Here is a 22305-nt window from a genome sequence, read left to right as displayed (position 1 = left end):
TCACCAAATTCACAGTTGGATCACAGAAAGTTAGACTTTGAGAAAATAGCAAGAAAAACAGTTTATGCTTTCCCTCAGCATATTCTGCTTTCTAAGTTTTGCCACTGAGACTTCTGGTACAACGAACTTGCTGGGCTTCTGTGGAATTTTGCCTTTTGTACTAACAAGTACATCAAAAGTCAGTGTTGCAAAGAAAGCTGACAGGAGCTCTCTTAAGGAAAATTTTAACATGGAAATTTTACTACAAAGCCCAAAAGGTGCGACAAAGGTGACAGGTGGACACCTTAAAGCAATAAGGAAGAAAAACATGAAAGAAAGATGCCAGGTGAACACACTCCTTGAAACTGCTTCATACTTTCATGAAGTTCAGTATTTCTTCTTAACTAACTCTGCAGCAAGCTGTGCCCAAGGATTGGAACCAGCTGATGTGATCCCTTTAAAGCCTACTTGGAAGAGCCCCAGATTTACCTGAGTTCTTTCCTGAGGGGTCCAATTAACTGTGCTCCCGAAATACTGGCACAAAAGTGTGCTACCAAAATGCTTGAAGAAAAACTCAAATATTCCAGGAAATGTGTTACTGAACACACCTAACCTAGACCTAACAGTGCATTTAAGGATACTGCAGATATAGAATAAGCATTATGCCCGTGCTGTAGATAGGCACCATAACAGACCCTTTACAGAAAGGAGAAAAAAAAATTAGGAAACCTGTTTGAAAGAACATACTTTTCCCAGTCTTGAGGGGAAAAAAGCCTCACAAAGGCAGAATGCAGGCCTGGGGTTGTGTACAAAACAACTGTTGTACCACAGTTTATGTATAGTGTGTGTGTCTGCATCTCTGAAAACAACACACTTTTTTCTTCTCTAGAATATTTAATAGAGCTCTCAGCAAGTAAGTAGAATTTTCATTTCACGGGGGATTTAAAAATTTTTAGATTTGATTTTATTGTGGTTGAAAATTTAAATGTAGTGACTGAAGAAAAAATAAAGGGTCTTGAGAGGCTTGACTAGACAGCACAAGAGTATGGAAGTCAACACTTCCAAATTAAACCACTTCTATGTAATACTATTATTTGAAAATGTGGTTTATCATGGAAAATAGTTCTGTAAAATTTTCAACTAGAAAATCAGTCTTACACAAAAAAAAGTGGTTTTTTGGGTATGATCTAAATGGAAGTCATCAGACCAAGAAATAAGGAAGAAAACAGTTCTCTTTGCCTATCAGGCAGAAGCTCATACAAGGAAAACAAAAATAACTTCAGGAGAAGAAGCTGCCTGAGGGTAAGAAGACTAGCAAAGCCCTTGAGACAAAAACTGGAACTAATCCAAGAAAAAGAACTACAGAGTTTTGGGTTGCATGGTTTTATTTTCAATATTGAGCTTCCAAAGCTGAAAAAGAAACTTTAAAACCAAAAGAAACCAAGACTTATTTAAGCAATATTTCACCTTTCACAGCCAAACCCCCAGCTGGCATTAATGCTGGCATTAATGAGGCCATGCCCCTGCAGAACATCTTTCACAAACAAAATTTCAGTATCCATAAACCTAGACAAAGAAGCCTGCTTGTAAGAAACCTATGAAGAATCTCTCACTGGGAGTAAAAAAAAAAAGCCTGCATCAAAACTTCTGCAAAATTAACCATGGTAGATTACTTTGTAAGTGAATTTGCACAACTAAATATATAAAGGGATCTAAATGGGAAAGAATTGCTACAGCTATCAGTGCTCCTTATTTTTCTCTATATGAAATGTGAATGCAACAAAACTATGCTAACAGTGGCACTTAACTGTGTAAGGAGAAAGAAATGTCACATTGTGAGGCTGGTTATCAAATAACATTATTTGCCACGAGCACTTTTTAGCTTTCTTTGTCTCAGGCACAGTTAAAGCTCCACGTGCATTGCACTGTGCTGGTAGGATGGAGATTCAGCAGGTGTCTCTCTAAGCTTGCAGACTTGATGCCATTGCAGCACTTGTAGAGTTCAGGGCCACAGAAATCAAAATGATGCCTGTGGCTATCTATGAGGACATGGGAAGTTGGAGGGACGACCCCCTCTTTATCTGTCAACAAGAATAGAAGATCTGCAGAAGGCAAATCAAGTCAACTGTGAAAAGAAAAGCATGGAAACAGGCAATATTTATAAGAACTTTCACTGCAAACCCTCTGATTTATTTTTCCAGAATTTTATGGTGCCTTGCAAGGTATGTGAGTTATGTGAATCTACCCTCTGAGGCATAATGTTGCATCCACACAACCTGGATTTTGGTCAATAAAATAAGACTCTAGGCAAGACAAGTGAAAACAAAATCAAACATCTGACATGTGGACAAGTTGACAAATGTTTGACTTCATGAGTGTTGCATCTCACTGGCTGTCATTCCAAAACACATTTGCTTCAGCAACTACAGCTGACTTCCAAAATACACTACATTTACAACTGGAGATTTAAACAATGTTCATACAGGCTAATAGATTCAGTACCACAGTCTAAAATAGCATATGTAAAATTTTTTCTGCCAGTGTGCAAATTTCCAGTGAGGGTAGTTTCAAAAATAGCAAAGCATTAGTCTTAAACTCACCTGCAAAGTTCCTGCCATACCTGAAGAAGCTATTTAGACCAACTCTGGCCACAGACCAAAATCTAAATCTAATGCTGCTACAAGGAGATGGCAATGTCTATTTTAAATATTCACAGGATGCATCCAGAAATAAAATTTTAAATTTTTCCCCCTCAGTGAGCTACTTAGTATGTAGGGAATTTACAGAGATACAAAATGTAAATATGTGAATAAATCTGGAGTCCTAACACTGCAAAATTCTACCAAGTATGTAACAGAAAAGAGTTAAAGAACCAAGACATATTGTCAGGTAAATGCATGCATGTCTTACAGTCCTTAGACAGAGGAAAATGTATTTTAGTTGTATTTTTTCAGAGTGTAAGAATTTTTCTGGGAGGATCACTGCAATTAAAGCAATTTGCTTTATGGTGTTGGTACACCTGTTGTGTAATCTTTTCCTATAGCTAAAGACTGACACCCAGCTTGACATTAAAAGTTAATAAAATGAAATATTTTGAAATATTAAAGAGAAACAACAGACACAGCCAAAAAATTTCAAGGGGAAAATTAAAACAATAGAGTGAAAAATAAAACCTGTGTGCATGACACAAAAACATGCATAGACAAAACTTTTTTTTCCCTCTTTTTGACTGGTAATTTATTCCAGTTAATTTGTTCCTTTTCATCTTTGCAGACTTCCTCTTCTCAAAAGTCATACCTGAAATTATTTTGGCAAACAACCCAGCCCATACAGTTCACTGCCAGTTTCCTTATGATGTTCATCTTTTCACACAGCTAACAAAAATATTAACAAAATATGGAAAATGGTTGTTTGCTGGGAGACTAAGCATAGTTCAAGCTATTTTTCTTTCCTGAATTTCTCCAACTTGAGCCCTTTGCAATAAAATTGTCTAACATTGACTGTAACTGGCAGCTGGAGGAACAGAAACACCTGAAAATTAAAAATTGAATAGTAGCATATCTGCCAAGACACAGGCAATGCTTCTTTTTGTACTAAGACCAGTCTTCAAAACAATTCTCAACAAGGCTCATATTCTTAAAATCTTCTAGGAAAGAGAGGAAGGCAAAGATATTTTCTCTTGATTAACCTCTGATATGACCACAACTCAAAGGTAAAACTCTCTCTGTGGATTCTATCACACATATGCGTAATAACCAACAGGAAACACCAGATTCCTCCATCAACTCAAGACCTAGCTCATCAGTGTCTCCTAATGACAAAATCACAGTGTTTACTGTGTCACTGTTTGCAAAGTAATGAGGGAAGTCAGAAGCACAGACTGCCCTCCTTAGGAGAATCCAAACTACACCACTGGCAATGACTTTATCTTCAAGCAGGGACTTCAGCCCTCACAGGCTGAGAGTAAAAGTAAATGGATTTGCCACTTGGAATTGAAGGGATATTGGAATTTAGTATTGGAATTTCAACACATTTGTTCAAGAATGTCCTTATCCAGACATGTATCCCCATGTACTCACAGATATTTTCAGTTTAGAGTCCTGGTCCAAGGCATCACAGAGTGATCAGCTCTAAACTTTAGATTAGCATGTGGGAATGGTGGACTTGGCTATGAGATGTGACTATTGAGGCCTCTTGGAACTCTCAGTGGAGCTCAAAGACTGGTGACTGAGTTGTAACAGAGCCCAAAAGCAGGAGATAAGGTCCAGTTCAAGTTCTGCTAAATGAGTGGACAGCTCAACTTTATCTATAGAGTATTTTTGAAGAATGGAAAGCTACAGTTATTACAGTTACTACTCTACTACTATGTGAAGTTACTACAGGCAATTTAAGATTAGCAGACCAGAAGGTAGGTGTCCCAGAGTGGTTTTGAGAATGTTAGGTTGATTTTAGATATCAAAACAAAACTCAAGCTAGAGTGAGGATACTTTTCAAAAAAACAGCAGTATCAAGCACATCTACAAAATTTATTTTACTTTTATAGGTCTTTCAGGCTACACAAAAATTCCCAACCCTATTTAAAGTGCACAGGATCTCTGCCTGGGAACCTCAAAATATGTTATAACACATTTAAGCTTCCCAGTTTTATTGTGAGACACTGAAGCCTTATTTCAGGCAGACAGGGAAATACTGAAAGATCTGGACACACTTGCACAGCTGTGTTGAAATTGCATCTAAACCAGCAGATAAACATTCTGAGCTCCTCATTCAGAGACACAGTTGTGCACCTTGGACATTTCCCAACAGCACGCAGAGGGAACCTGTCTCCTAGCACACAATCTGTGCCTCAGTTTCCATGGAAACAGCTTCTCAGTTTTCTTAAGAAATCAAGGCAAGGAGGCTAGAATGAAGATATTGTGCCTCTGGTTGGGATGTCTGAAGAAATCTAGACAATACAGCGCAAATGTGCATGTAATTCATCTTTATCTACGCACAGCTGAAGAAGCCAAGGGTGCTGACTGCAGCCTTCCCTTGAGCAACCTTGACGTGAGTTAGTTAAAAGCAGACACAAATGACCCCAAAGCAAAAGAAACACATCATGGGCAGGAATTCAGCAGTGAAAATGTGACTGTCTCATTCTGCAGTGAAATGTCTTTTAATGGAGTTTGAGTGTTTGCTTTACACTAATGGTTATTATGCTGTTGCCTTCCAGTGTGGGCAGTAATGGAAGAAAAGTGTATTAATAAATTCACTGTGAGTGTACAACAAAGTGTTGACAACAATACCCAGACACCGAAGCTGTCCAGAAAGAGGTATTTTATTGTGGAAAATATGCACAAATTCTAATTTTGGATAGGAGAATAATTAGTATTAATCTCAAACTATTACACTAACAGTCAAACATTAAATGATTTCCAAATGCAGAAAGAGATCTTAGCTAAGCAAGAAATATGATGTTTTGACCATTTTCCTTAAAACTTCTGCAGTCTGGGCTTGAAAAGACTGCTAGTAGGTATCTGTTATTCTTAACTTTATTTCTTTAATTTTCTTCTACATAAAAGGTATAAATTGCTTACTATCTTCAAATATCTGAGCAAAAAAGAGAAGTGGGTAAACTGCAGATTTGCCTGCTGTATAAGATTCAGGACGGTCCCTGACATGTACTGAGTAATGGGGAAAGGAAGGCCAAGGGCTGCACAGCTTCCAGCTTCATACTCCACAGGAGTGAAGTTGCTGTTTAAGTTTAAATCATGATACAATGCATAAACACAAAACATAACCCCAGAAGTCTTTAAAATATACCTACCTAATTTTATAGTACGACAAAAAAAGAATCAGGATCGTTGCAAATCTTAAGATTACTACAGTATTTTACATGAGCAATAAACAAAAAAAGAAGTTTTATTAATCCATCTGGTAAATTAATAACTTTAAAAAGGTTTAAGTGTATATAGTCAATGTAACTATTCAAACCATATTTTATAAATATAGTATAATGTCAGGTACTCTGGTATTTCCAATGATACTCATCAAATAAGTATTAATATCTTCTACATTTTCCATTTGAATGAAAAGATTCAGATCTATTAGCAGGATCTACATAACTCCAGAAATCTATTACGCTCATGAATGGGGTAGGAATGCTAAAACTGAAGCTAAGCCCAGCAAAAATGAACAATTTGGGTGCCAGACAGCCCAATGGACTAGGCATACTATTTGTTGGTATCCTTGGAAAGACTTTGTGAGTTTTCCAACAGCTATTGCAGGATACATTTGCAGTGAAACCTCCTCCCATGGAGGCTGCAGTGCAGCACAGCTCAATCTGTACCCACCATTTAGTGAGGTACACTGAGACAGCGTATCAACTTCTCCATGGCATCATGGAATTTCAGAATTATAGAATATCTTGAGTTTGAAGGGACCCATAGGAATCATCGAGTCCACCTCTTTGCAGGACCATTTGCATTTGGGAATCCATTATACTGAAAAGGGGGATATTCAGTAGGGTTAGGCCAGAGAAATGCACAATAGTGCACAGAAGGAAGCTGTAAAAGAAATATTCACTATTTCAACAATAGGTTCCATTGCAAGACAGTCTGACATCCTTCACTAGAAGGCTGTTGCCTGTCTCCCTCCTTATTACTCATACTACTCTCTTTCTCCACTGCACTTTGCTAGAAAATTTTCCATTTTCCTTTCATCCTAACTTTTTCTTCTATGCAATACATTTCCTAGTAAGAGTAACCTAGGAAAGCCCTGTGAGTTCAGATCAGGGTTTTCTCCTTTCTCCTTCCTCAGCTAGGTACCTATTACAACCACCAGTTTTAAGCTTCTGTCAAACACAAACTTAAACTCATTTACCTGGTAATTTTACTCTCATTGCTACAGATTTTTCTAGCCCACAGTTAAATGAAAACACAAATAATTCAGAGTGCAAGAGATATTTCTCATTTAAAGGTGCTCTTACAGCCCAAGGGAAGGCAAACTATTATTAGAAAAGTCATCACTAATATTTGTTTATTACAACCTTGTCCAAAGGTTGGTTGTGTCCCATGCCTAGAGGAAACCATGGCATCCCTGAGGTATGGTAGTCTCTGAACAATAACATTGTTGATGTAATTCACTGGCACCTTCCTCATGGCATCACTGGAGGATGTCTGATGCCCTTGCATCATACTCTTTTCAGGATTCAGGTCTTAATTAACACTTTGAGTCATAATAGCCCCAATGGTAAAAACCTCTATGCTGTCATTAGTAGCAGTTCCATTCAAATTCACTCCTGATTTCAGAGAAAATGTGACCCATCAAACTTAAGAAGACTGAAACTTCAGGTAAATAATTCAGCCTCATTACATAAAGTTTATAAACTGACAGCATAAAGATAGTCCTTGAAAAAAAACCAGAAAGAGAAATATATATGGAAGGTGAAGAAATCTGTTTAGTAGAAATCAATAGATCAGGTGCAGGAGATAATGAGTGTCTCCTGTATATAAAAAAATGTACAGGAAGGTTTAAAATCAGTAGGGATTGAAAGTTCTGGTATACAGCTGTGACAATTACAAATAGAAAAGTCAGTTTAAGTATTTCAGCTGTTAGGAGCTACTGGACAAAAGGACCATGCTTCTCCTAATTTAGTCTTTTACCTCAAGAAACTGAGTCATACTGCCCTTTTCAAAATGTGACCATGTGCTTGCCTGAAGTGAGGTAGCACTTTTCTTCCACATTCACAGAAAAACTGTTCTGGAATATTTATTAAAGTAAGCATGATCCTTAAGTAATTTCCTAAATTTTTAAGATCAAACTAACATAGACACATATAAAACCCCCTACAATAATCCTGAGGCTTGAGAAAATAAAAGCTTTTGCTGTGATAACTTAAAACCATCAAATTTATATGGGTTGAAGGGAAAACAGTGGGGAAAACTCTCTATTCACAAAGGTCTGCAAATGACTTACAGTATTTTGCAATGGTAATACAAAGCCCACAGAATGCTACATAAGCACATGCCAACTGAGGTAAAACAGAAAAACAAGAAAAATATCAGACCTATTTTCCAGTAATTTAAATGAATTAGAGAAGCTTTGGCCCAGACAACACTGATGCACATTGTGCATTAGGTAAGCAATGGCAACAGGAAGAATGAACTGCTGAGAACCAAAGGCAGGAACATGGGTACCTCTTGTGGTACTTATGCACAGGCAACAGACTGTGCAAAATTTCATGGCCTACAAGAAGGTGAGTCCAGGGCAGCAGCAGCAGTTTCACTCACACTGATTCTTCAGCTGCATGAAACTGCACTGATAAAAGGACTGGGTGGGTGGGACTCATCTCCCCCCACTTTACACACAATATAGACATTTAGATTTGAGGCTTCTCCAGCTGAGAAAGAGAGAAGTAAGTTCTTCTCAGCTATAGTTCATCCTATTTTAAAGTCTTACTCATAAAATGTCAGGTCAGTCCTGACTGAGACCTGTTTTATTCCACTGAACAAAAAATGGAGCTTAGGATAACCGAGTAGATGTCTACAGTTAGGTGAATTAATCTCTCTTTCTCCTCTATTTCAGTTTAAATGACACATCCAAACTAATCTGAAACCCTGTATGGATATGTAATTGCCCAAGGAATGTTTGGGCTTTTCCAAAATCTGCTTTTCCATCCTTTAAACCTATTTTTAATAGCTCTATTTTGAATGAAGTATGTTTACTAATTCATCCAAATCCTTCCATGTGGTCAGTACCTTCTGAAAAACATTTTAAATTCTTATACTGATGAGAGTGATGTGAGTTGGAGCCATACAAAGCAATTACCCAGGTCTGATGTCTCACAGGATAGAAGAGAAAGGGACTGCTTAAAGGAATAGATATTTTTATTTAAAGCATAAAAAATTGTGAGACCACAATAAAGCATGGACTTCACGCAAAATACAATTGAAATATAGGTTAAATCAGCAAATCAGGAAAAAAAAAGAGCCCTGTTTCTTGATTCCCCAAGCTCATTACTGACTACAGAGTACAGTGATCTTCAAGCCATAAACATTAATGTGCGTCACCTAGAGGAATATTTTCCAATCTATTTATAACTTGATTTCTTACTTGGCCATGGCTCCTCTCTGTCGGTCAATATTATAAACATCTGCCCTATGCCAAGAAAGGAGTTCATTTTTACCATGAAGTCAGGAGCCATCTTTCTACATGTCATGTCTTATACACATCACACTGACACTGCCTCTAAGTGTATAGGCAGTAGAAATAACAATGAAAGCATGTTTCAATAGTAAATAAAGATCTCTTAAAATACTAAATAGAAAACTTAACCCCTTAGTACTCACCACCAAGGCTTTAGACCTGTTACTTAGAAGTTTTTCAATGTCTCTGGCTGCAATTTCCACTAGCTGACGAGGGTTGTTTGCTTCTACAGTATACAATGCTGTGTTTTTCAAATAAATCTGCAAAAGAAAGAAATGGAAATAAACCAAGCTGACAGTACACATTCAAAATAAGCCAAGTGACTTGAGAGAAGAGGCATTTGTTCTTTTTGGACCTTTATAAAGACTACTGCTGGGAAAATCCAAATGGGCCTTGTGAAAGAAGTACTTCACCTTTTTTTTCTGAGAGGTAGAAGCTGACACTAAAGATCATTTAATAAATCTTTAAAATTGACCAATTTTAGTGATAAACTAACAAATTGCAAAATGCTTAAGGAATCTGATTCCCACAGAGTGCTAAGAAAGCAGCAAAATGGAGATCCTTTAAAATGACTGAATTTCAAATACAATAGTTGTTGCTGAATTGAATTCTTCCTTGAAAGCTGAAATACAAACATACCAATTGAATTAATTCATTTAAGTTATGCTAATTTAATGTTTATTTCCTTATTTATTCATATTATAGTGCTAGTATTCACAAGGAAAGAAAAGGAGGAACAAGTACGAGGAAAAAAGGGAAAAGCAGAAATACAAAAGGGGAAACGGGGAAAAAAGATGAAGGGGAAAAGGGAAAATACAAATGTGTTTCTTCTCTATGAGAGCCATTAACTGTTTCCAAAGCAGATGTATATGAAGGAGATAATTTTATTTGTTAATCAAAGACACAACAGTGAAAAGCATGTAACCATGAGAAGGAAGGAAGGAAAGAGATGTAAAAAATTGCATTTGCCTATCTCTGTCTTACTAGAACTGGATAAAGAAAAAACACATTATTTGGAGGGGAAATATGGAGGGGGGAAAAAAAAAAAAGAAAAAGAAAAAGAAAGGAAAAAAAAGGCGGATCCTTATAGCTAGATGGGCAAATGGAGAAAACTAATTTATGCAGCCAACAGATGGCCTGAGTTTACTCAAGTGCTTTGCCTCTGTAGCACTGCCTGGAGGGGGCTGTGCTGTCTCCTGGGGAGTCATTCCAGGCACAGGCAGGACTGAGTCCAGCACTAATGCACTGGCTGCCATCCAGCACGAGAGCCAAATCCTGAGCCAACCAGCCCTGCCAGCCTCCCCAGGTTAAGGCCATGGAGACCTTAAAGAAACTCACCACAATATCCCTGGTGCTTGGAGCTCACAAGCACCACAAAAACTTTTCTGACAACTACAGTTATCCATGCAAAATTTTATCAGGTATGACGCATAGGCTGCCACAGATTTTATCACTTACGAATTTTACAATACTTATATTAGGTCTTGGTTTGTTGTTTATTTTCCTCCTGAAGTACAGTCATTCCTTTCCACCAGTACCTGAGCAATTGGACTAAGCTTTATTCCTAATACAGTAATGATTATTTTAAAAAATCAGTGCCCCATGAGCATAAAACTACTACAACAGATGACAGATCCTAATCCACTCAGATTGTAGTCTGGACACTTTTCAGGTCCTTGATTTTCAAAACAGTTACACAAAAAGTTTCTCTCTGGTCAAATCCAAAAAACCTCATTTTGAGGGTTTGTGGGTGTTTTGGGGTTTTTTTGGGTTTTTTTTGTGTTGGAGGTTTAGGACATATCTTAATAGTAGAACTGGCCTATAAGCCAACTATTAATCAAATAAATTTGGAAATAAAGGCATTTTATTGTAAAGTAGATCACTTTAGAACTTCATTTATTATTCTCTGAAACACATTAAATTTGCAGTCAGCAAACTATTTTGGAGTTAAATTGACTGTCATGACCAGTCCTACAGACAAGCCAAGAGTAAAAATCAGTTTTGTACATCCAGATGATTTGAATCTAGACTGGAAATTTCAGAGGAACATCTAAATTGGAATGACCACCAAATCTTGTAAAACTTTCAGGTTTTCACATTGTCAGCAAACATTCATCTTGGTCACAAAAAGAACAGACACTGCAATATACCAGGTGTTGATGTCTTGGTTCTTTGAGGAGAAACATAATGGCAAATTCTTTACACTTCATTTGTGACTGCATGAAGTATACCTTAATCGAAATTACTAAATTTACAAAAGAATGGAAATAAGAATTTGCAAATGGGCTAAAAAATGTAAAATAACTTTCACATAGGTTTTAAAATAATAATTTAAAAAATCATTTTAAAGCATTCATATATTTCACTTATGAAAATGTTTGAATGTTTGGTTTCCTTTGTTCAATTAATTCTGGTATCTCTTTTTCCCCGATTTTTTTGCACAACTGTTCTTCATTTCCTACTCAGTGGTGCAAGCAATAAGAAAAATTTCCTATATACCCTTTTCATTTGGAGTTTCAATTCAGTAATAAAGATCTAAAATTTGAGGAAAGAAGTAGTTTATTGCAAAAATGCCATTTCATGCCAGTTCATGCCAAAAATGTCAATTAGTCTTTTCACTCAACATGATAAACAAAAACTAAGAGAGCCGCAAGAAAATAAAATTCACATAGAAGTAGAGTGAAAGATGTGCTCAATTAAAGCAGGTTTGAAGCAGATAGATGGCAGGGATAACTTGGAGATTGCACTGATCAGATCTATAAGGGTAAGTGCTGTAGTGCTGATTCTCTGATATTTTTAAGCCCTTTGTGAAATTTGGTTTGTAACAGGCTGTGATCAAACAGCCTCAGTAGAAGTTAAGAGGATGTCATACTGCACTCACACAATCACCAACCAGAAAGACAATATCTTATTTGACTTAATCACACAATCACAGAATGACCTGAGCTGGACTGGACCTTAATGATCATCTGGTACCAACCTCACAGCCACAGGCAGGGACACTTTTCACTAGACCTGATTGCTCAGAGCTCCACCCAAGCTTTCCTTGAACACTTTCAGGAATGAAGCATCCACAATTTCCCTGAGTACCATACGCCACATTGACAGTAAAATATTTCTTCTTATCACCCAATCTGAACCTACTGATTTTCAGTTTTAAAACCCATCCCAATCATCCTGTCACTATGTGCCCTTGTAAAAAGTCTATTTCCAACTCTCTTGCAGACATTTTTTGGTACTGGAAGGCTGCCATAAGGTCTCCCCAAAGTCTCCAGGACAAACAACCTTAACTGTCTCAGTCTTTCCTCATAGGAGAGATGTTCCATCTCCCTAATCATCTTTGTGTCCTTCTGGACTCACTCCAGCAGGTCTGTGTCCTTCTTGTGCTGTACTCAAAATTACAGTAAGCCATAATGGTAATGCATTGAGAATCTGGATGGAAAATTTGCACTTTTATCCCTGCATCTAATTTGTTCTTCCAGTAAATGTTTGATCTGATAAATCCCAAACTGAAAACACTCACATTTTTCACATACCCAATTCCTATAGCGAAATTATTCCCATATCCCCAAGCTTGAATGGTTTGAAAGCTGCAGATTATCAAAGTGTTGGACAGTGGGGAAAAAAAAAATATTTTCATCTTTCTTCTCCAGCACCAGCTATCAGGAAAATTCAGAACCCTGAATCATATAACCAGGAGATCATAATCACCACAAGAGATAGGAGCATCATTAAACCTTTATAACAGGCATTGTGGGTCCTACCAGCAAGAAAGCCTGACTTTGAGGCTGGTTTCTCAACTTGTATTTGTCAGTGATTTAAAAAAAAAAAAAACAAACTCAGAACAACTGCCACCCAAAATAAAACCCGTTGAGATTTGCACAAGACTCCACACAGATCTGAGTCAGTGACTTTCCTTCTCCCCTTCTTTTTTTTACCCCATAGCAGGGCTCAGAACACTGATCTACCCTGCTTCTACTGCCAGTGAAAGATTTATCCTACAAGCTCCTAAACAAACAGCATCAGAAATTACTTGGAACTTCACACACTTCTTTTTTTTCCTGAAGTGTGAGACCTGTCTCAACTACCAAGGAACAGTCTAATATTCATTAATTATTTAGGAGGTGTGTACATAATTTATTTGTTGCCTACTACCCTTTTCTTTAATCCATCATAGCACTGCAGCAGTTCAGCACAACACTACACAGGGAGATGATGCACACTTCAGGATTTGGCACCCTGGGACAAACTTTTCCTTCTCCAAGCCTCCCACATAGAAGTCTAACAAAATTAGTGAATGCTCATCTCAAATAGCCATAAAGGGTGTTATTGGCAAAGGTGTGCTCATTTGTCTTACAAAATACAATTTGGCAGGCTCCATAACTTGTTAAAAGGAGCTAATTTGAACAGAATTTGTTAAATTGCTTTAACTAAATGAATGTAAGTTTCGATAGGTTGTTACATCTAAAATACTTTTTAGTACTTTAATCACCAATATTCTGGTAAAAGATCTCCAAATGTCACTTCACACAGAATAAAGCCTCACTGCATGACTAAGCAAAACCTGTAAGGCCATAGCACAAAAATACTTTAATTCTTTCTGAAGTCAATACTCCTGCACTTATTTATTCAGGAAAGACTGTATTAAAATTGCACATAATGAACTGCAAGGTTTTAGGGGAGAGAACATGATGGAGACAGTCATATTAAGGTGAAACAACACAACAATAGTTGAATGTGACAAAGATTAGAAAAATTGCCAGCTCCTCAGCAGAATGTGCCTCTCTTTGTTCAGTCTTCAAGGACATGTTTATAAATCTCTCACAAAGAGACCTTCTCCTTGCTTCCTATAAAGTTCGCCAGGGTAAGTCAAACACTTCTGCACAAATTGAGAGAGATGAAAGATGTTATTACATGGCTCTTGCTATATTGTGGCAGGCATTTGGGCTGGCCCTAGCATTGAAAATTTATTTAAATAGCCCTCATGCTGTATCACACTCAGAAAAAGAATTATTTTCAACTGCAGTAGAACTCCTTTGTCTCTTTGTTTGTTTGCTCTGAACACATCAGTCTCCCAGTTTAAAAAAAAAAAAAAATAGAACCTTTCCTTCAGGCAGTGGTGACTTGGCTGAGGGCCCAAACATAGGACATGAACATGCCAATCTCATTTCCATCACTGAATGCTTCCACAGACATAGAAATCGTACCAGCCAATGTCTTCAGAAGTTCAAACCAAGAATTTCAAAATTAACCAAAATCCCTGTAATTTGTCCAGTTTTGGAAATGAGAAATAAAATAGCTCAACAACTCCAGTAACACTTATCTGTACAAGGTAAATCTATGGACATTTTTAATATTTCAAACCCGCCTTTCATGACTCCTTAGCTCAGATAGGCTGAGACATCTCTGTCAACAGTCAATGACTTATAACCAAATGCTTTATTGCCAGGCTAGACCATCTGGAGACTACTATGAAGGCAAAAGCTACTGCTCAAAGGCAGTGCTAAGCTTGCAGTAACATCAACCAAAACTTTGTGGTGGGTTCCCCTCCATCTTTTCTCAAAGCAATCACACCAAACTACTAAGACTACTTGTGAAATCTTGACCTAGGTTTCATAAGCTTGTGTACTAATTAAACTATTTAATAAATTTTTAAAATCCTTCTGAACATAGTGAAATTTAAATAAAGGTTGACTAAAGTATTCTCTTTCTGCCCACTCCTCACACTTCGGAAGGGTCTCCCATTGCCATTTTCCCCTGGTCCTTCCAATCTCTTGCTTTCTATCACTTTGTGGCACTACCATGCCTCAGTGACCAAGATCTGCCTCACCAGGAAACTCTGTGTGTATCCTGGGCAATCAGCTCCATTTCAGCCCTGTCCTCAGCTGAACAAAAAGTTCATTTCTTACTGAAATTTTGGGTAATGTTAAAATAAATAAATAAATAATAGTTTTATTGATGATATCCAATGCTTTAAAGAACCAAAGTTTGTGTTTTAATAACTTTGCTTAGCTAACAAAGTATCAACTAATAAGACACATATATTTAATAATTTTAATTTTTGTTTTTACCAATGCCATGAAGTTGCATCATGATCTCATTTCTGAGAGCAAACCAGAGGGGTCATATGACAGACATCCAAACATATGATGAGATCGTAAGAGTAGAAAAAGTCAGAAAAAAGAAATATCCACTTTCTAATTTTACATCACATTCTATTCTGTTCTATTCTATTCTATTCTATTCTATTCTATTCTATTCTATTCTATTCTATTCTAGTATTATTGCTAACTTGTTATTGCTGCAGATATTCTCCTTTAACTGAAATCATAGTAGCCAAAACAATATGATCTGCCCAACATAAGAAAACTCTATCTTCTTACTAGTGTATCCTACTGCCAAAGTTATATTAATACTTTCTATTTCTAATACATGCCAGACAATTTTCCTTTCTCACAAGACACTTCTTTTCTTTGAATCAGAAGCAATTCATTGTGAAACACATTGAAAAATGCTCGTTTCTAAGAAGCATTCTGTGTGTTCAAAGAAATCAGTCTGAGTATTTTATATGTCATACTCTCTGCTCCACACAGTGTATAAATAAGATTACAGCTGCTCCCTAGCAACTCACAGATGCCTTCATTCCTGAAATTCATGGCAACAACACAAAGGAGGAAACCACCCCAATAGTTTGCTGTAGCTGTTGCTGTTCAGAATCACTTGCCTGATCACTGACTGCTCTAAAGGTCTGGGATGACAAGAGACAGGGCAGCTGATGTGCTGAAAACTGTAACCTATCATAGCAGTGACGTGCATGTTGGGGAAAAAATTATCAGAGCAAGTTCATTCTTAAGTAAAACACTCAGACAATTCTGCAGGATGCTGGGAACACTTATGCCTCAGTTAACATCAGAGAGAGGATAAGCAGTGCAGAGTCAATGGGCTCACTCAGGTGCCTACTCAAAGGGAAGCATATAATCAGGCACACTTTGTAGAAATCATCAGCTCCTTTTGACTGTTGATAATTAATAGAGTAGTCCAAAGGACTTTCAAATTAAGAAGCAATTTTTGTAATTGCCACTTTGTATTTAAACCTTGATAAAACACAAGTTCAGCGTTGTATGTCTGCTACTTTACAAACCTGAAAAGCAGATTTTACATCCCTCTTTGTTAATAAAAATGTGTAGTAAGGTATTCAATTTTGCTTCCTAGTGATAAAAATACATTACAAAATTGCATCCTTTATTAGTTTCATAGCAGTTTTAACTCAGGTTTTTAGCTGAGACTGAGTAAGAACTCAAAAATCCCAGTTCATGAGTACAAGTGGATCTTTCTTGCAACAGAACAATAGGAAGAAAATGCTTCACATTTATTCTGCACTTCTAGTATATTTGGAGATGGGCACTTATGTAATTTCTCAAACTCACTTATTCACAGGAAATTTTGGCCTGCCTTAGCTGTTCTTAATGCAATTTATCATCTACTGACTGTCTCCAAAAGTAATTTTAAATCTAAGGGAACTTGAATGGGTTTTTTTTTTAGCATTTCAGTAACCACAGGACTTGGAAAATGATTAGCTCTAATGTTTGGGGTTTTGTTGGGTTTAGTGTGTGAATTAAAAAAAAAAAAAGTTTAATTTTATTCTCCACTTCTACAAAAACCATCAGAATATAAGTACCAATAGGACAGAATTTATTATTGTTAAAGCCAACAGAACATTATAAATTAATCAAGAACAGTGCTTTGATCAAAGATTATCCAGATCATCAAACAGTAATTAAAGCTATGGTAATATTAGACCATCTCTTCCCTTGAGCTTGAGCAAGCTTTGTTAATGCAGCCACCTATTCTTAGTGACTTACAGCTGCTTTTGTTTGCTGGAAGAAGGAACACTTCAAAATGCCAGTTTATTGCTAAGGGAGTAGAGAGAGAGTGGCATCTGCAAACAGTAAATGAGGCTCCCTGTGTTTTGACAATCCCTTAATTTCCATTTGGATTACAAAGAAAACTTGCAGATATGTAGTCATATTTCTCACCTTGCATTTCAAAGTGAGTTCATTTTCCTGACATCAATGTGGAAACTCAATAGAATTTAGTTTGGAGAATTCTACTTTTAATGCCTGCAGCTTTGGTATTTGGCTGCACACAGAACATAGCAGTGGCAGTGCTACACCTCAAATGGGACACACACTGTTAAAAAACACTGTTAATAACTTTGGGAGTCCCCAGCCAGGCTAACCCATCTCATACATTATTATAATTCTGGTAAATGGGCTCTGACTCCTCAATAAGTATCTGAAATGATCATGTTTCACTGTACCAACCCCTTCATAATTCCATTCTAAAAGTAATCCTGACCTCCCTTCCTTTCACCACACCCCTCTCAGAGACAGCAGACTGGTGTCCTCGCCTTAGGAATGAGGGAAAGGCAAGTGTGCAAGAATAGTGTGCAATAGCCTAATTATGCTTCAAAAGAATTCGAGTGTTTCAGAGGCTGGTTTCATACACTCTCACTCAGCCAAACTTACTGGTATCTATTTTGCTACACATTACTAAGGTAATTTAAAAAAAAATAAATATAGTTTCTCCCTTTTTTTCTTTTTATTTCCTTCTTCTCCTTAGAAAAAACAGCACAACCAAACTGCTCTTTAGTGAAAAAACTTCAGTTGTAGATGACCAGAACCACCCATAAATATGGCCTGAACTCAAGGAAATTTCAGCAGATATAAAACTGGTGACCCAATGAAGATAAAAGTGCTTTAATAACTTCAAAACAGTTGACTTGTTTAAATTTTCATTTCAAGATTAGATAAAAATGTAGGGTTTTTTATAGGGGTAAAAATTCTTCTCTAGTTTATGTTTTTTAAAAAGTTATTTAGTATTTTGTTTCAATGACAACAACAAAAAGAGACAAAATGAGAAAATAAAGAATATAACACATTTCTGATTTTTGAGATCAATCACAGTGAACATCACTGAGTGGTACAATTTGAATGAATAGAAAATTTTCTTTCTTTCTCAAATTTAACTCATTTAAACACTTGCCCTCCTTTCTTAGAGCACTGGAGAGTACCCAGGACATACAAGAAACAGCTTCATAGTTACATCAGTTGTGTCTACAGTGTTGTGGTATCAGTTGTATTTTCCATTTTCAGGGTTGAAGAAGGATGGACTGTACATTATTATTTTATGTATCTTGAAATCCAGGGTCAAAATACTGACAAACTCCTCAGAACCTGAGGCAATCACAACATTTCAATGAAAAATTTAATTTCCAAATGAAATTCAAATTTACAAAGTCCACAGCCAGGAGCTCCAGAGAAACGTCCACTAATATAAATGGTTTGTTATTCTTAAAATCAACTACCTTTAAAAAAAAAAAAAACTTCTTGCATTTCTTCCTTATATTTTTTCTTAATCATAAAACTCTCCATTACTTCAACCTTAACAAGGGTGAATGTAGCATATTTTGGAATGTGTCCATAAATCGCCTAGGTCCATCTGCTAGCTCTTCAGAGAATAGCATGAGATACAAAATTCTTTGCCTTTGGCTAAAGCATATACAAATCAAATCCAACTTGATACATGCAGTAGTTAAAAATAAATAAATAAATAAGTGCTGGTAAAAATAAATAGAAATTTCGACTCCATGTATCTGTTTAATGTTTTCAAAAAATACTCTTAAATTTCCATAAAGCCTTTGCTAATTAATTCAATTTTCTTTATGACTGTAAAGGCAGAACCACATAAATATCATAGTAGGTAAAATAGTAGGAATGAAATTGTTTACTGCTAAGTTACCTGCCAAACCACCTTCTTAAGCAGGAATTGCAGGCTCCTAGGGCAATAGAGAAGATCATCCAAATACAAGTCTAACATGAATTTTAAGTAAGCTGCTAAAGTCCCCCTTGCACAGACCTCTACGCAGATAATGAATGAACAAGGCAAGCACTATATGACAGCCTCCAAGTCAGTGCTGTGTCTGTAGGGCTTCTAGAACAGAGCTTCCAAGACTAATTTAGCTAAAATCTGTAGACTCCAACAGAAAGTTACTCTGGGTTATAATTCCTTCTGGCAGCAGGAAGCTTTCCTGAACATCCCTGCTCCAGGGCAGATCAAACCAGAGACCAGTCTCTCTTACAAGTCACTCATCTCAGTTAAACTCTAGAGACTGATCCAAGACCTGGAAAGCTGAAAGTGTGGCCTGTGAAGCTGCTGCCAACGTGAGTGCTTGAGCAGACTGGCACCATCTGTGCATTAGGCACACAGACCTCACACTGAGCAAGGGATGAAATGTGCTCCTGCACGATCTCGGCTGGGCTCGTCACTAAGGAAGAGCTAATTATTATAAAACAGCATTCAAAAGACAAAATAAATAAAAATCTTCTAACAATTGCTGGTGGACCCATTTTGTGAATGAAACTCATCACATACTCATACTTAGCTGGCTCTCTTTTTATTTTGTAGGAAGAAACAGTATTTTTATCTCAGTAGGAATATCACTTAAAGGCCAAGTCAGCCTATATGGATTCACTCCACAGCTCCTGGAACTGTAATAACTGCATGCCTTATGAACATCATGCATGGATTGTTTTTGCAGAGATGTATCAAAAAGGAAACAGATTCAGAGAGTAGAGCTCCTTGGAACTGCCTCTCTATCTGCTGCTTCATTCAATTATGCTGCTGCCTGAAAAGGTTACACTGCACAAGATGGCATTTTTTTGCTGTAACAGCCATAGTGAAGCTCCAGTGTGTTTGTCACATCAAAGCTCTTTACACAGACCCACATTTTTTAATTCAGTGTTTCTGTAAAAGAGGATTCTCTTCAATCAGTTTGGAACAGACAAGCCTGTGCAGTGCTATAAGGCATATTCTGTAATCCCAGGCCTTCCTTTCTGGGGACTGCAGGGTTCCCCTCCTTCTCTCTCTCCTATCCCTAGAGGTCTTTTAGGAGCTGGAGTCCAGAAGCATACTTGCAGTAGTTTATTAGATTAAATGAGCTGTCAATTAGCTTAGTCATGAGTCTTTGCTGTGAATAGTCTATGTAAAAATGGAAGTAGTGCATAATTCCATGAAAATGGAACTACATACTTACTAAATTCTGTAGCTCAGTAGGCTCTTCACCTTTTTTTTTTTTGCTGTATGCTGAGGTATCCAGCTTTAGATCAGAATCTGACTTTGAAAAACTTTGCACATATTTTTGTCTTTTCAAAGACAAAATGCATACTAAGAAATGCAGCTAGTGAGAGCAGCCTCAATATCTACTTTGCTACATGGATTTTAAATTTCTATTAAGCAGCTGTATATTCCTTCTATTTTTTTTTCCTGCTTTGTAGAAACCACGTATCATTCACATCAGAGCAGCTTCATAATGCCTGAATGCACAGAGAGACAAAGTTACATGAACCTTCTTAAATTGAAATGACAATTACATTATTGTTTTGTTGCTATTGTTTTGGTTTTTTAGTTTAGTTTAGTTTTGTTTTGATTTTTTTGTTTTAAAACATAATACTTAGAAAACTAAAAATAATATACTAAGTTGTGCTTTGCTGAGAGACAGTTAAAGAAGCACACTGGACAAGATTTTCCTGTGTATCTAATATTCCTGCTTTCAAGTCTCAAGTTGTGCATACAATACCTCCTAAAAAAATCCCTTTGCTCTTCTAGGGGCAAAAACTCCTTAGGAAGGACTAAACAGTACCTTCTTCAGCTGAGCAACTACAGTAGCAAGTAAGGTTAAGATGAAGCCTCTGCTTTCTTTTGTAATTTTTTTTTAATACTTTTTACCTGTTGGCATGTAAATTAAATGTTGTTAGTCATGATTCTTAGCAAATGTAAATTAGTGTAATCCACTGCAGTCAGTGGAACTCTGCCAGTTTTCAACCAGCTGAGTATTTTGGCATCTTGAATACCAACTTCCTGCCTTGTTGAAGCAATCATTGCATTACTGTAATGGGGATATTACACTGGTATTACATCCAAGTTGGAGTTCTCCCAGATCTCACCTTAACTGATAGTAATGTCAAAAAATGCAGGATTTAAATATGTGCTTTAAATCTATTTTTGGAAGACTATTTTGAGACCATTCCCAGAGAGTATCACAGAACCAGAGAATGTGCTGACCTGGAAGGGACCCACAGGGAACATCGACTCCAGCTCCTGGACCTGTGCAGGACATCCCAATCCCACCCTGCTTCCTTTGGGCATCCCAATAAACAGCTCCTACCTGCCTCTCCAGCTCCTTTGCTCTTCTACTCCAGTTATATTGCTTTTCCTGCTTAAGGCTATGGATGAAAGTCACCTCAAAGTAAAATTCCTAATTTTAATGGCATCCAAGTTTTCTTTTGGAATTTTTTCTTATTATAGGCATTATATTGCTGTCATCATTGCTAAGAGAAAAAGTGTATGAAATGTACATCAGCACAAACATATTCATATTTTCAGAGGCAGAATCACTAATGAACTAAATAACTCCCAATATTTTGTCTTTTTAAACACTATGTGGAATAATAATTAATATATTATTGTGTATCCTCTCTGTACAGATATTTTCAGAAGTTGTGATGACTGAGCACTACAATGGTTTACACTGGCTATATTATATACGGAAAAGCAAAAGAGTGGTTAGTCACTAGGACAAGACTGATGTTCTAAGTGACTGTAAAAAATTTGTGAATGAACAAAGAAAAGGGAATCCTCTTCTGAGGAGATTCTTCTCCTTAAATATGATTCCATGAAATTTAGTACATGTTGAATGTGAACACCTCAAATACAGAAAATACTTTCCCTGGTTATCTATGTCCACACTGCAGAATAAATTAGCCTTCTACCAAGGTACTGATCTCAACAGGATAGCTGTCCATTTACCACATACCTCACCTGACTTTAATGGTCATCAATATTTTCAATTTTTTATTCCTTTGTAAGTACATATTAAACTCTGACTTTTACATTCCTTCTGGTCAAAATTTCTCCCAGTCTATAATCAAAATAATTGAGAATTAAAGCAGTACTCCTATCCCTCTGCCTCATGGTCACAAAAAGATGTTTTACAGTTTTCCAGAAGGGGCCATAGCATAATTCCGTGCAGCACAAAGACGCCCAGACACCCAAGGCACACCCAAGCACAAACAGCACTGA

General features: G+C 36.9%; 1 protein-coding gene across 5 annotated transcripts in view; it reads right to left on the bottom strand.

Moving 5' to 3' along the window:
* Positions 1-22305, bottom strand: part of CACNA2D1 (calcium voltage-gated channel auxiliary subunit alpha2delta 1) — a 368220-nt gene that overhangs the window by 291251 nt on the left and 54664 nt on the right. For all 5 annotated transcript variants that reach the window (XM_033056982.2, XM_033056980.2, XM_033056981.2 and 2 more), the window contains exon 3: positions 9309-9425. In XM_033056982.2, coding sequence (XP_032912873.1) covers positions 9309-9425 — 117 coding nt within the window. The remainder of the gene's footprint in view (positions 1-9308; positions 9426-22305) is intronic.

This window comes from Catharus ustulatus, chromosome 4, assembly GCF_009819885.2.
Source record: "Catharus ustulatus isolate bCatUst1 chromosome 4, bCatUst1.pri.v2, whole genome shotgun sequence".
NCBI lineage: Eukaryota > Metazoa > Chordata > Aves > Passeriformes > Turdidae > Catharus > Catharus ustulatus.
Note: the sequence above shows the minus strand (reverse complement) of the source record. Positions and strands in the feature narration are given on the sequence as shown.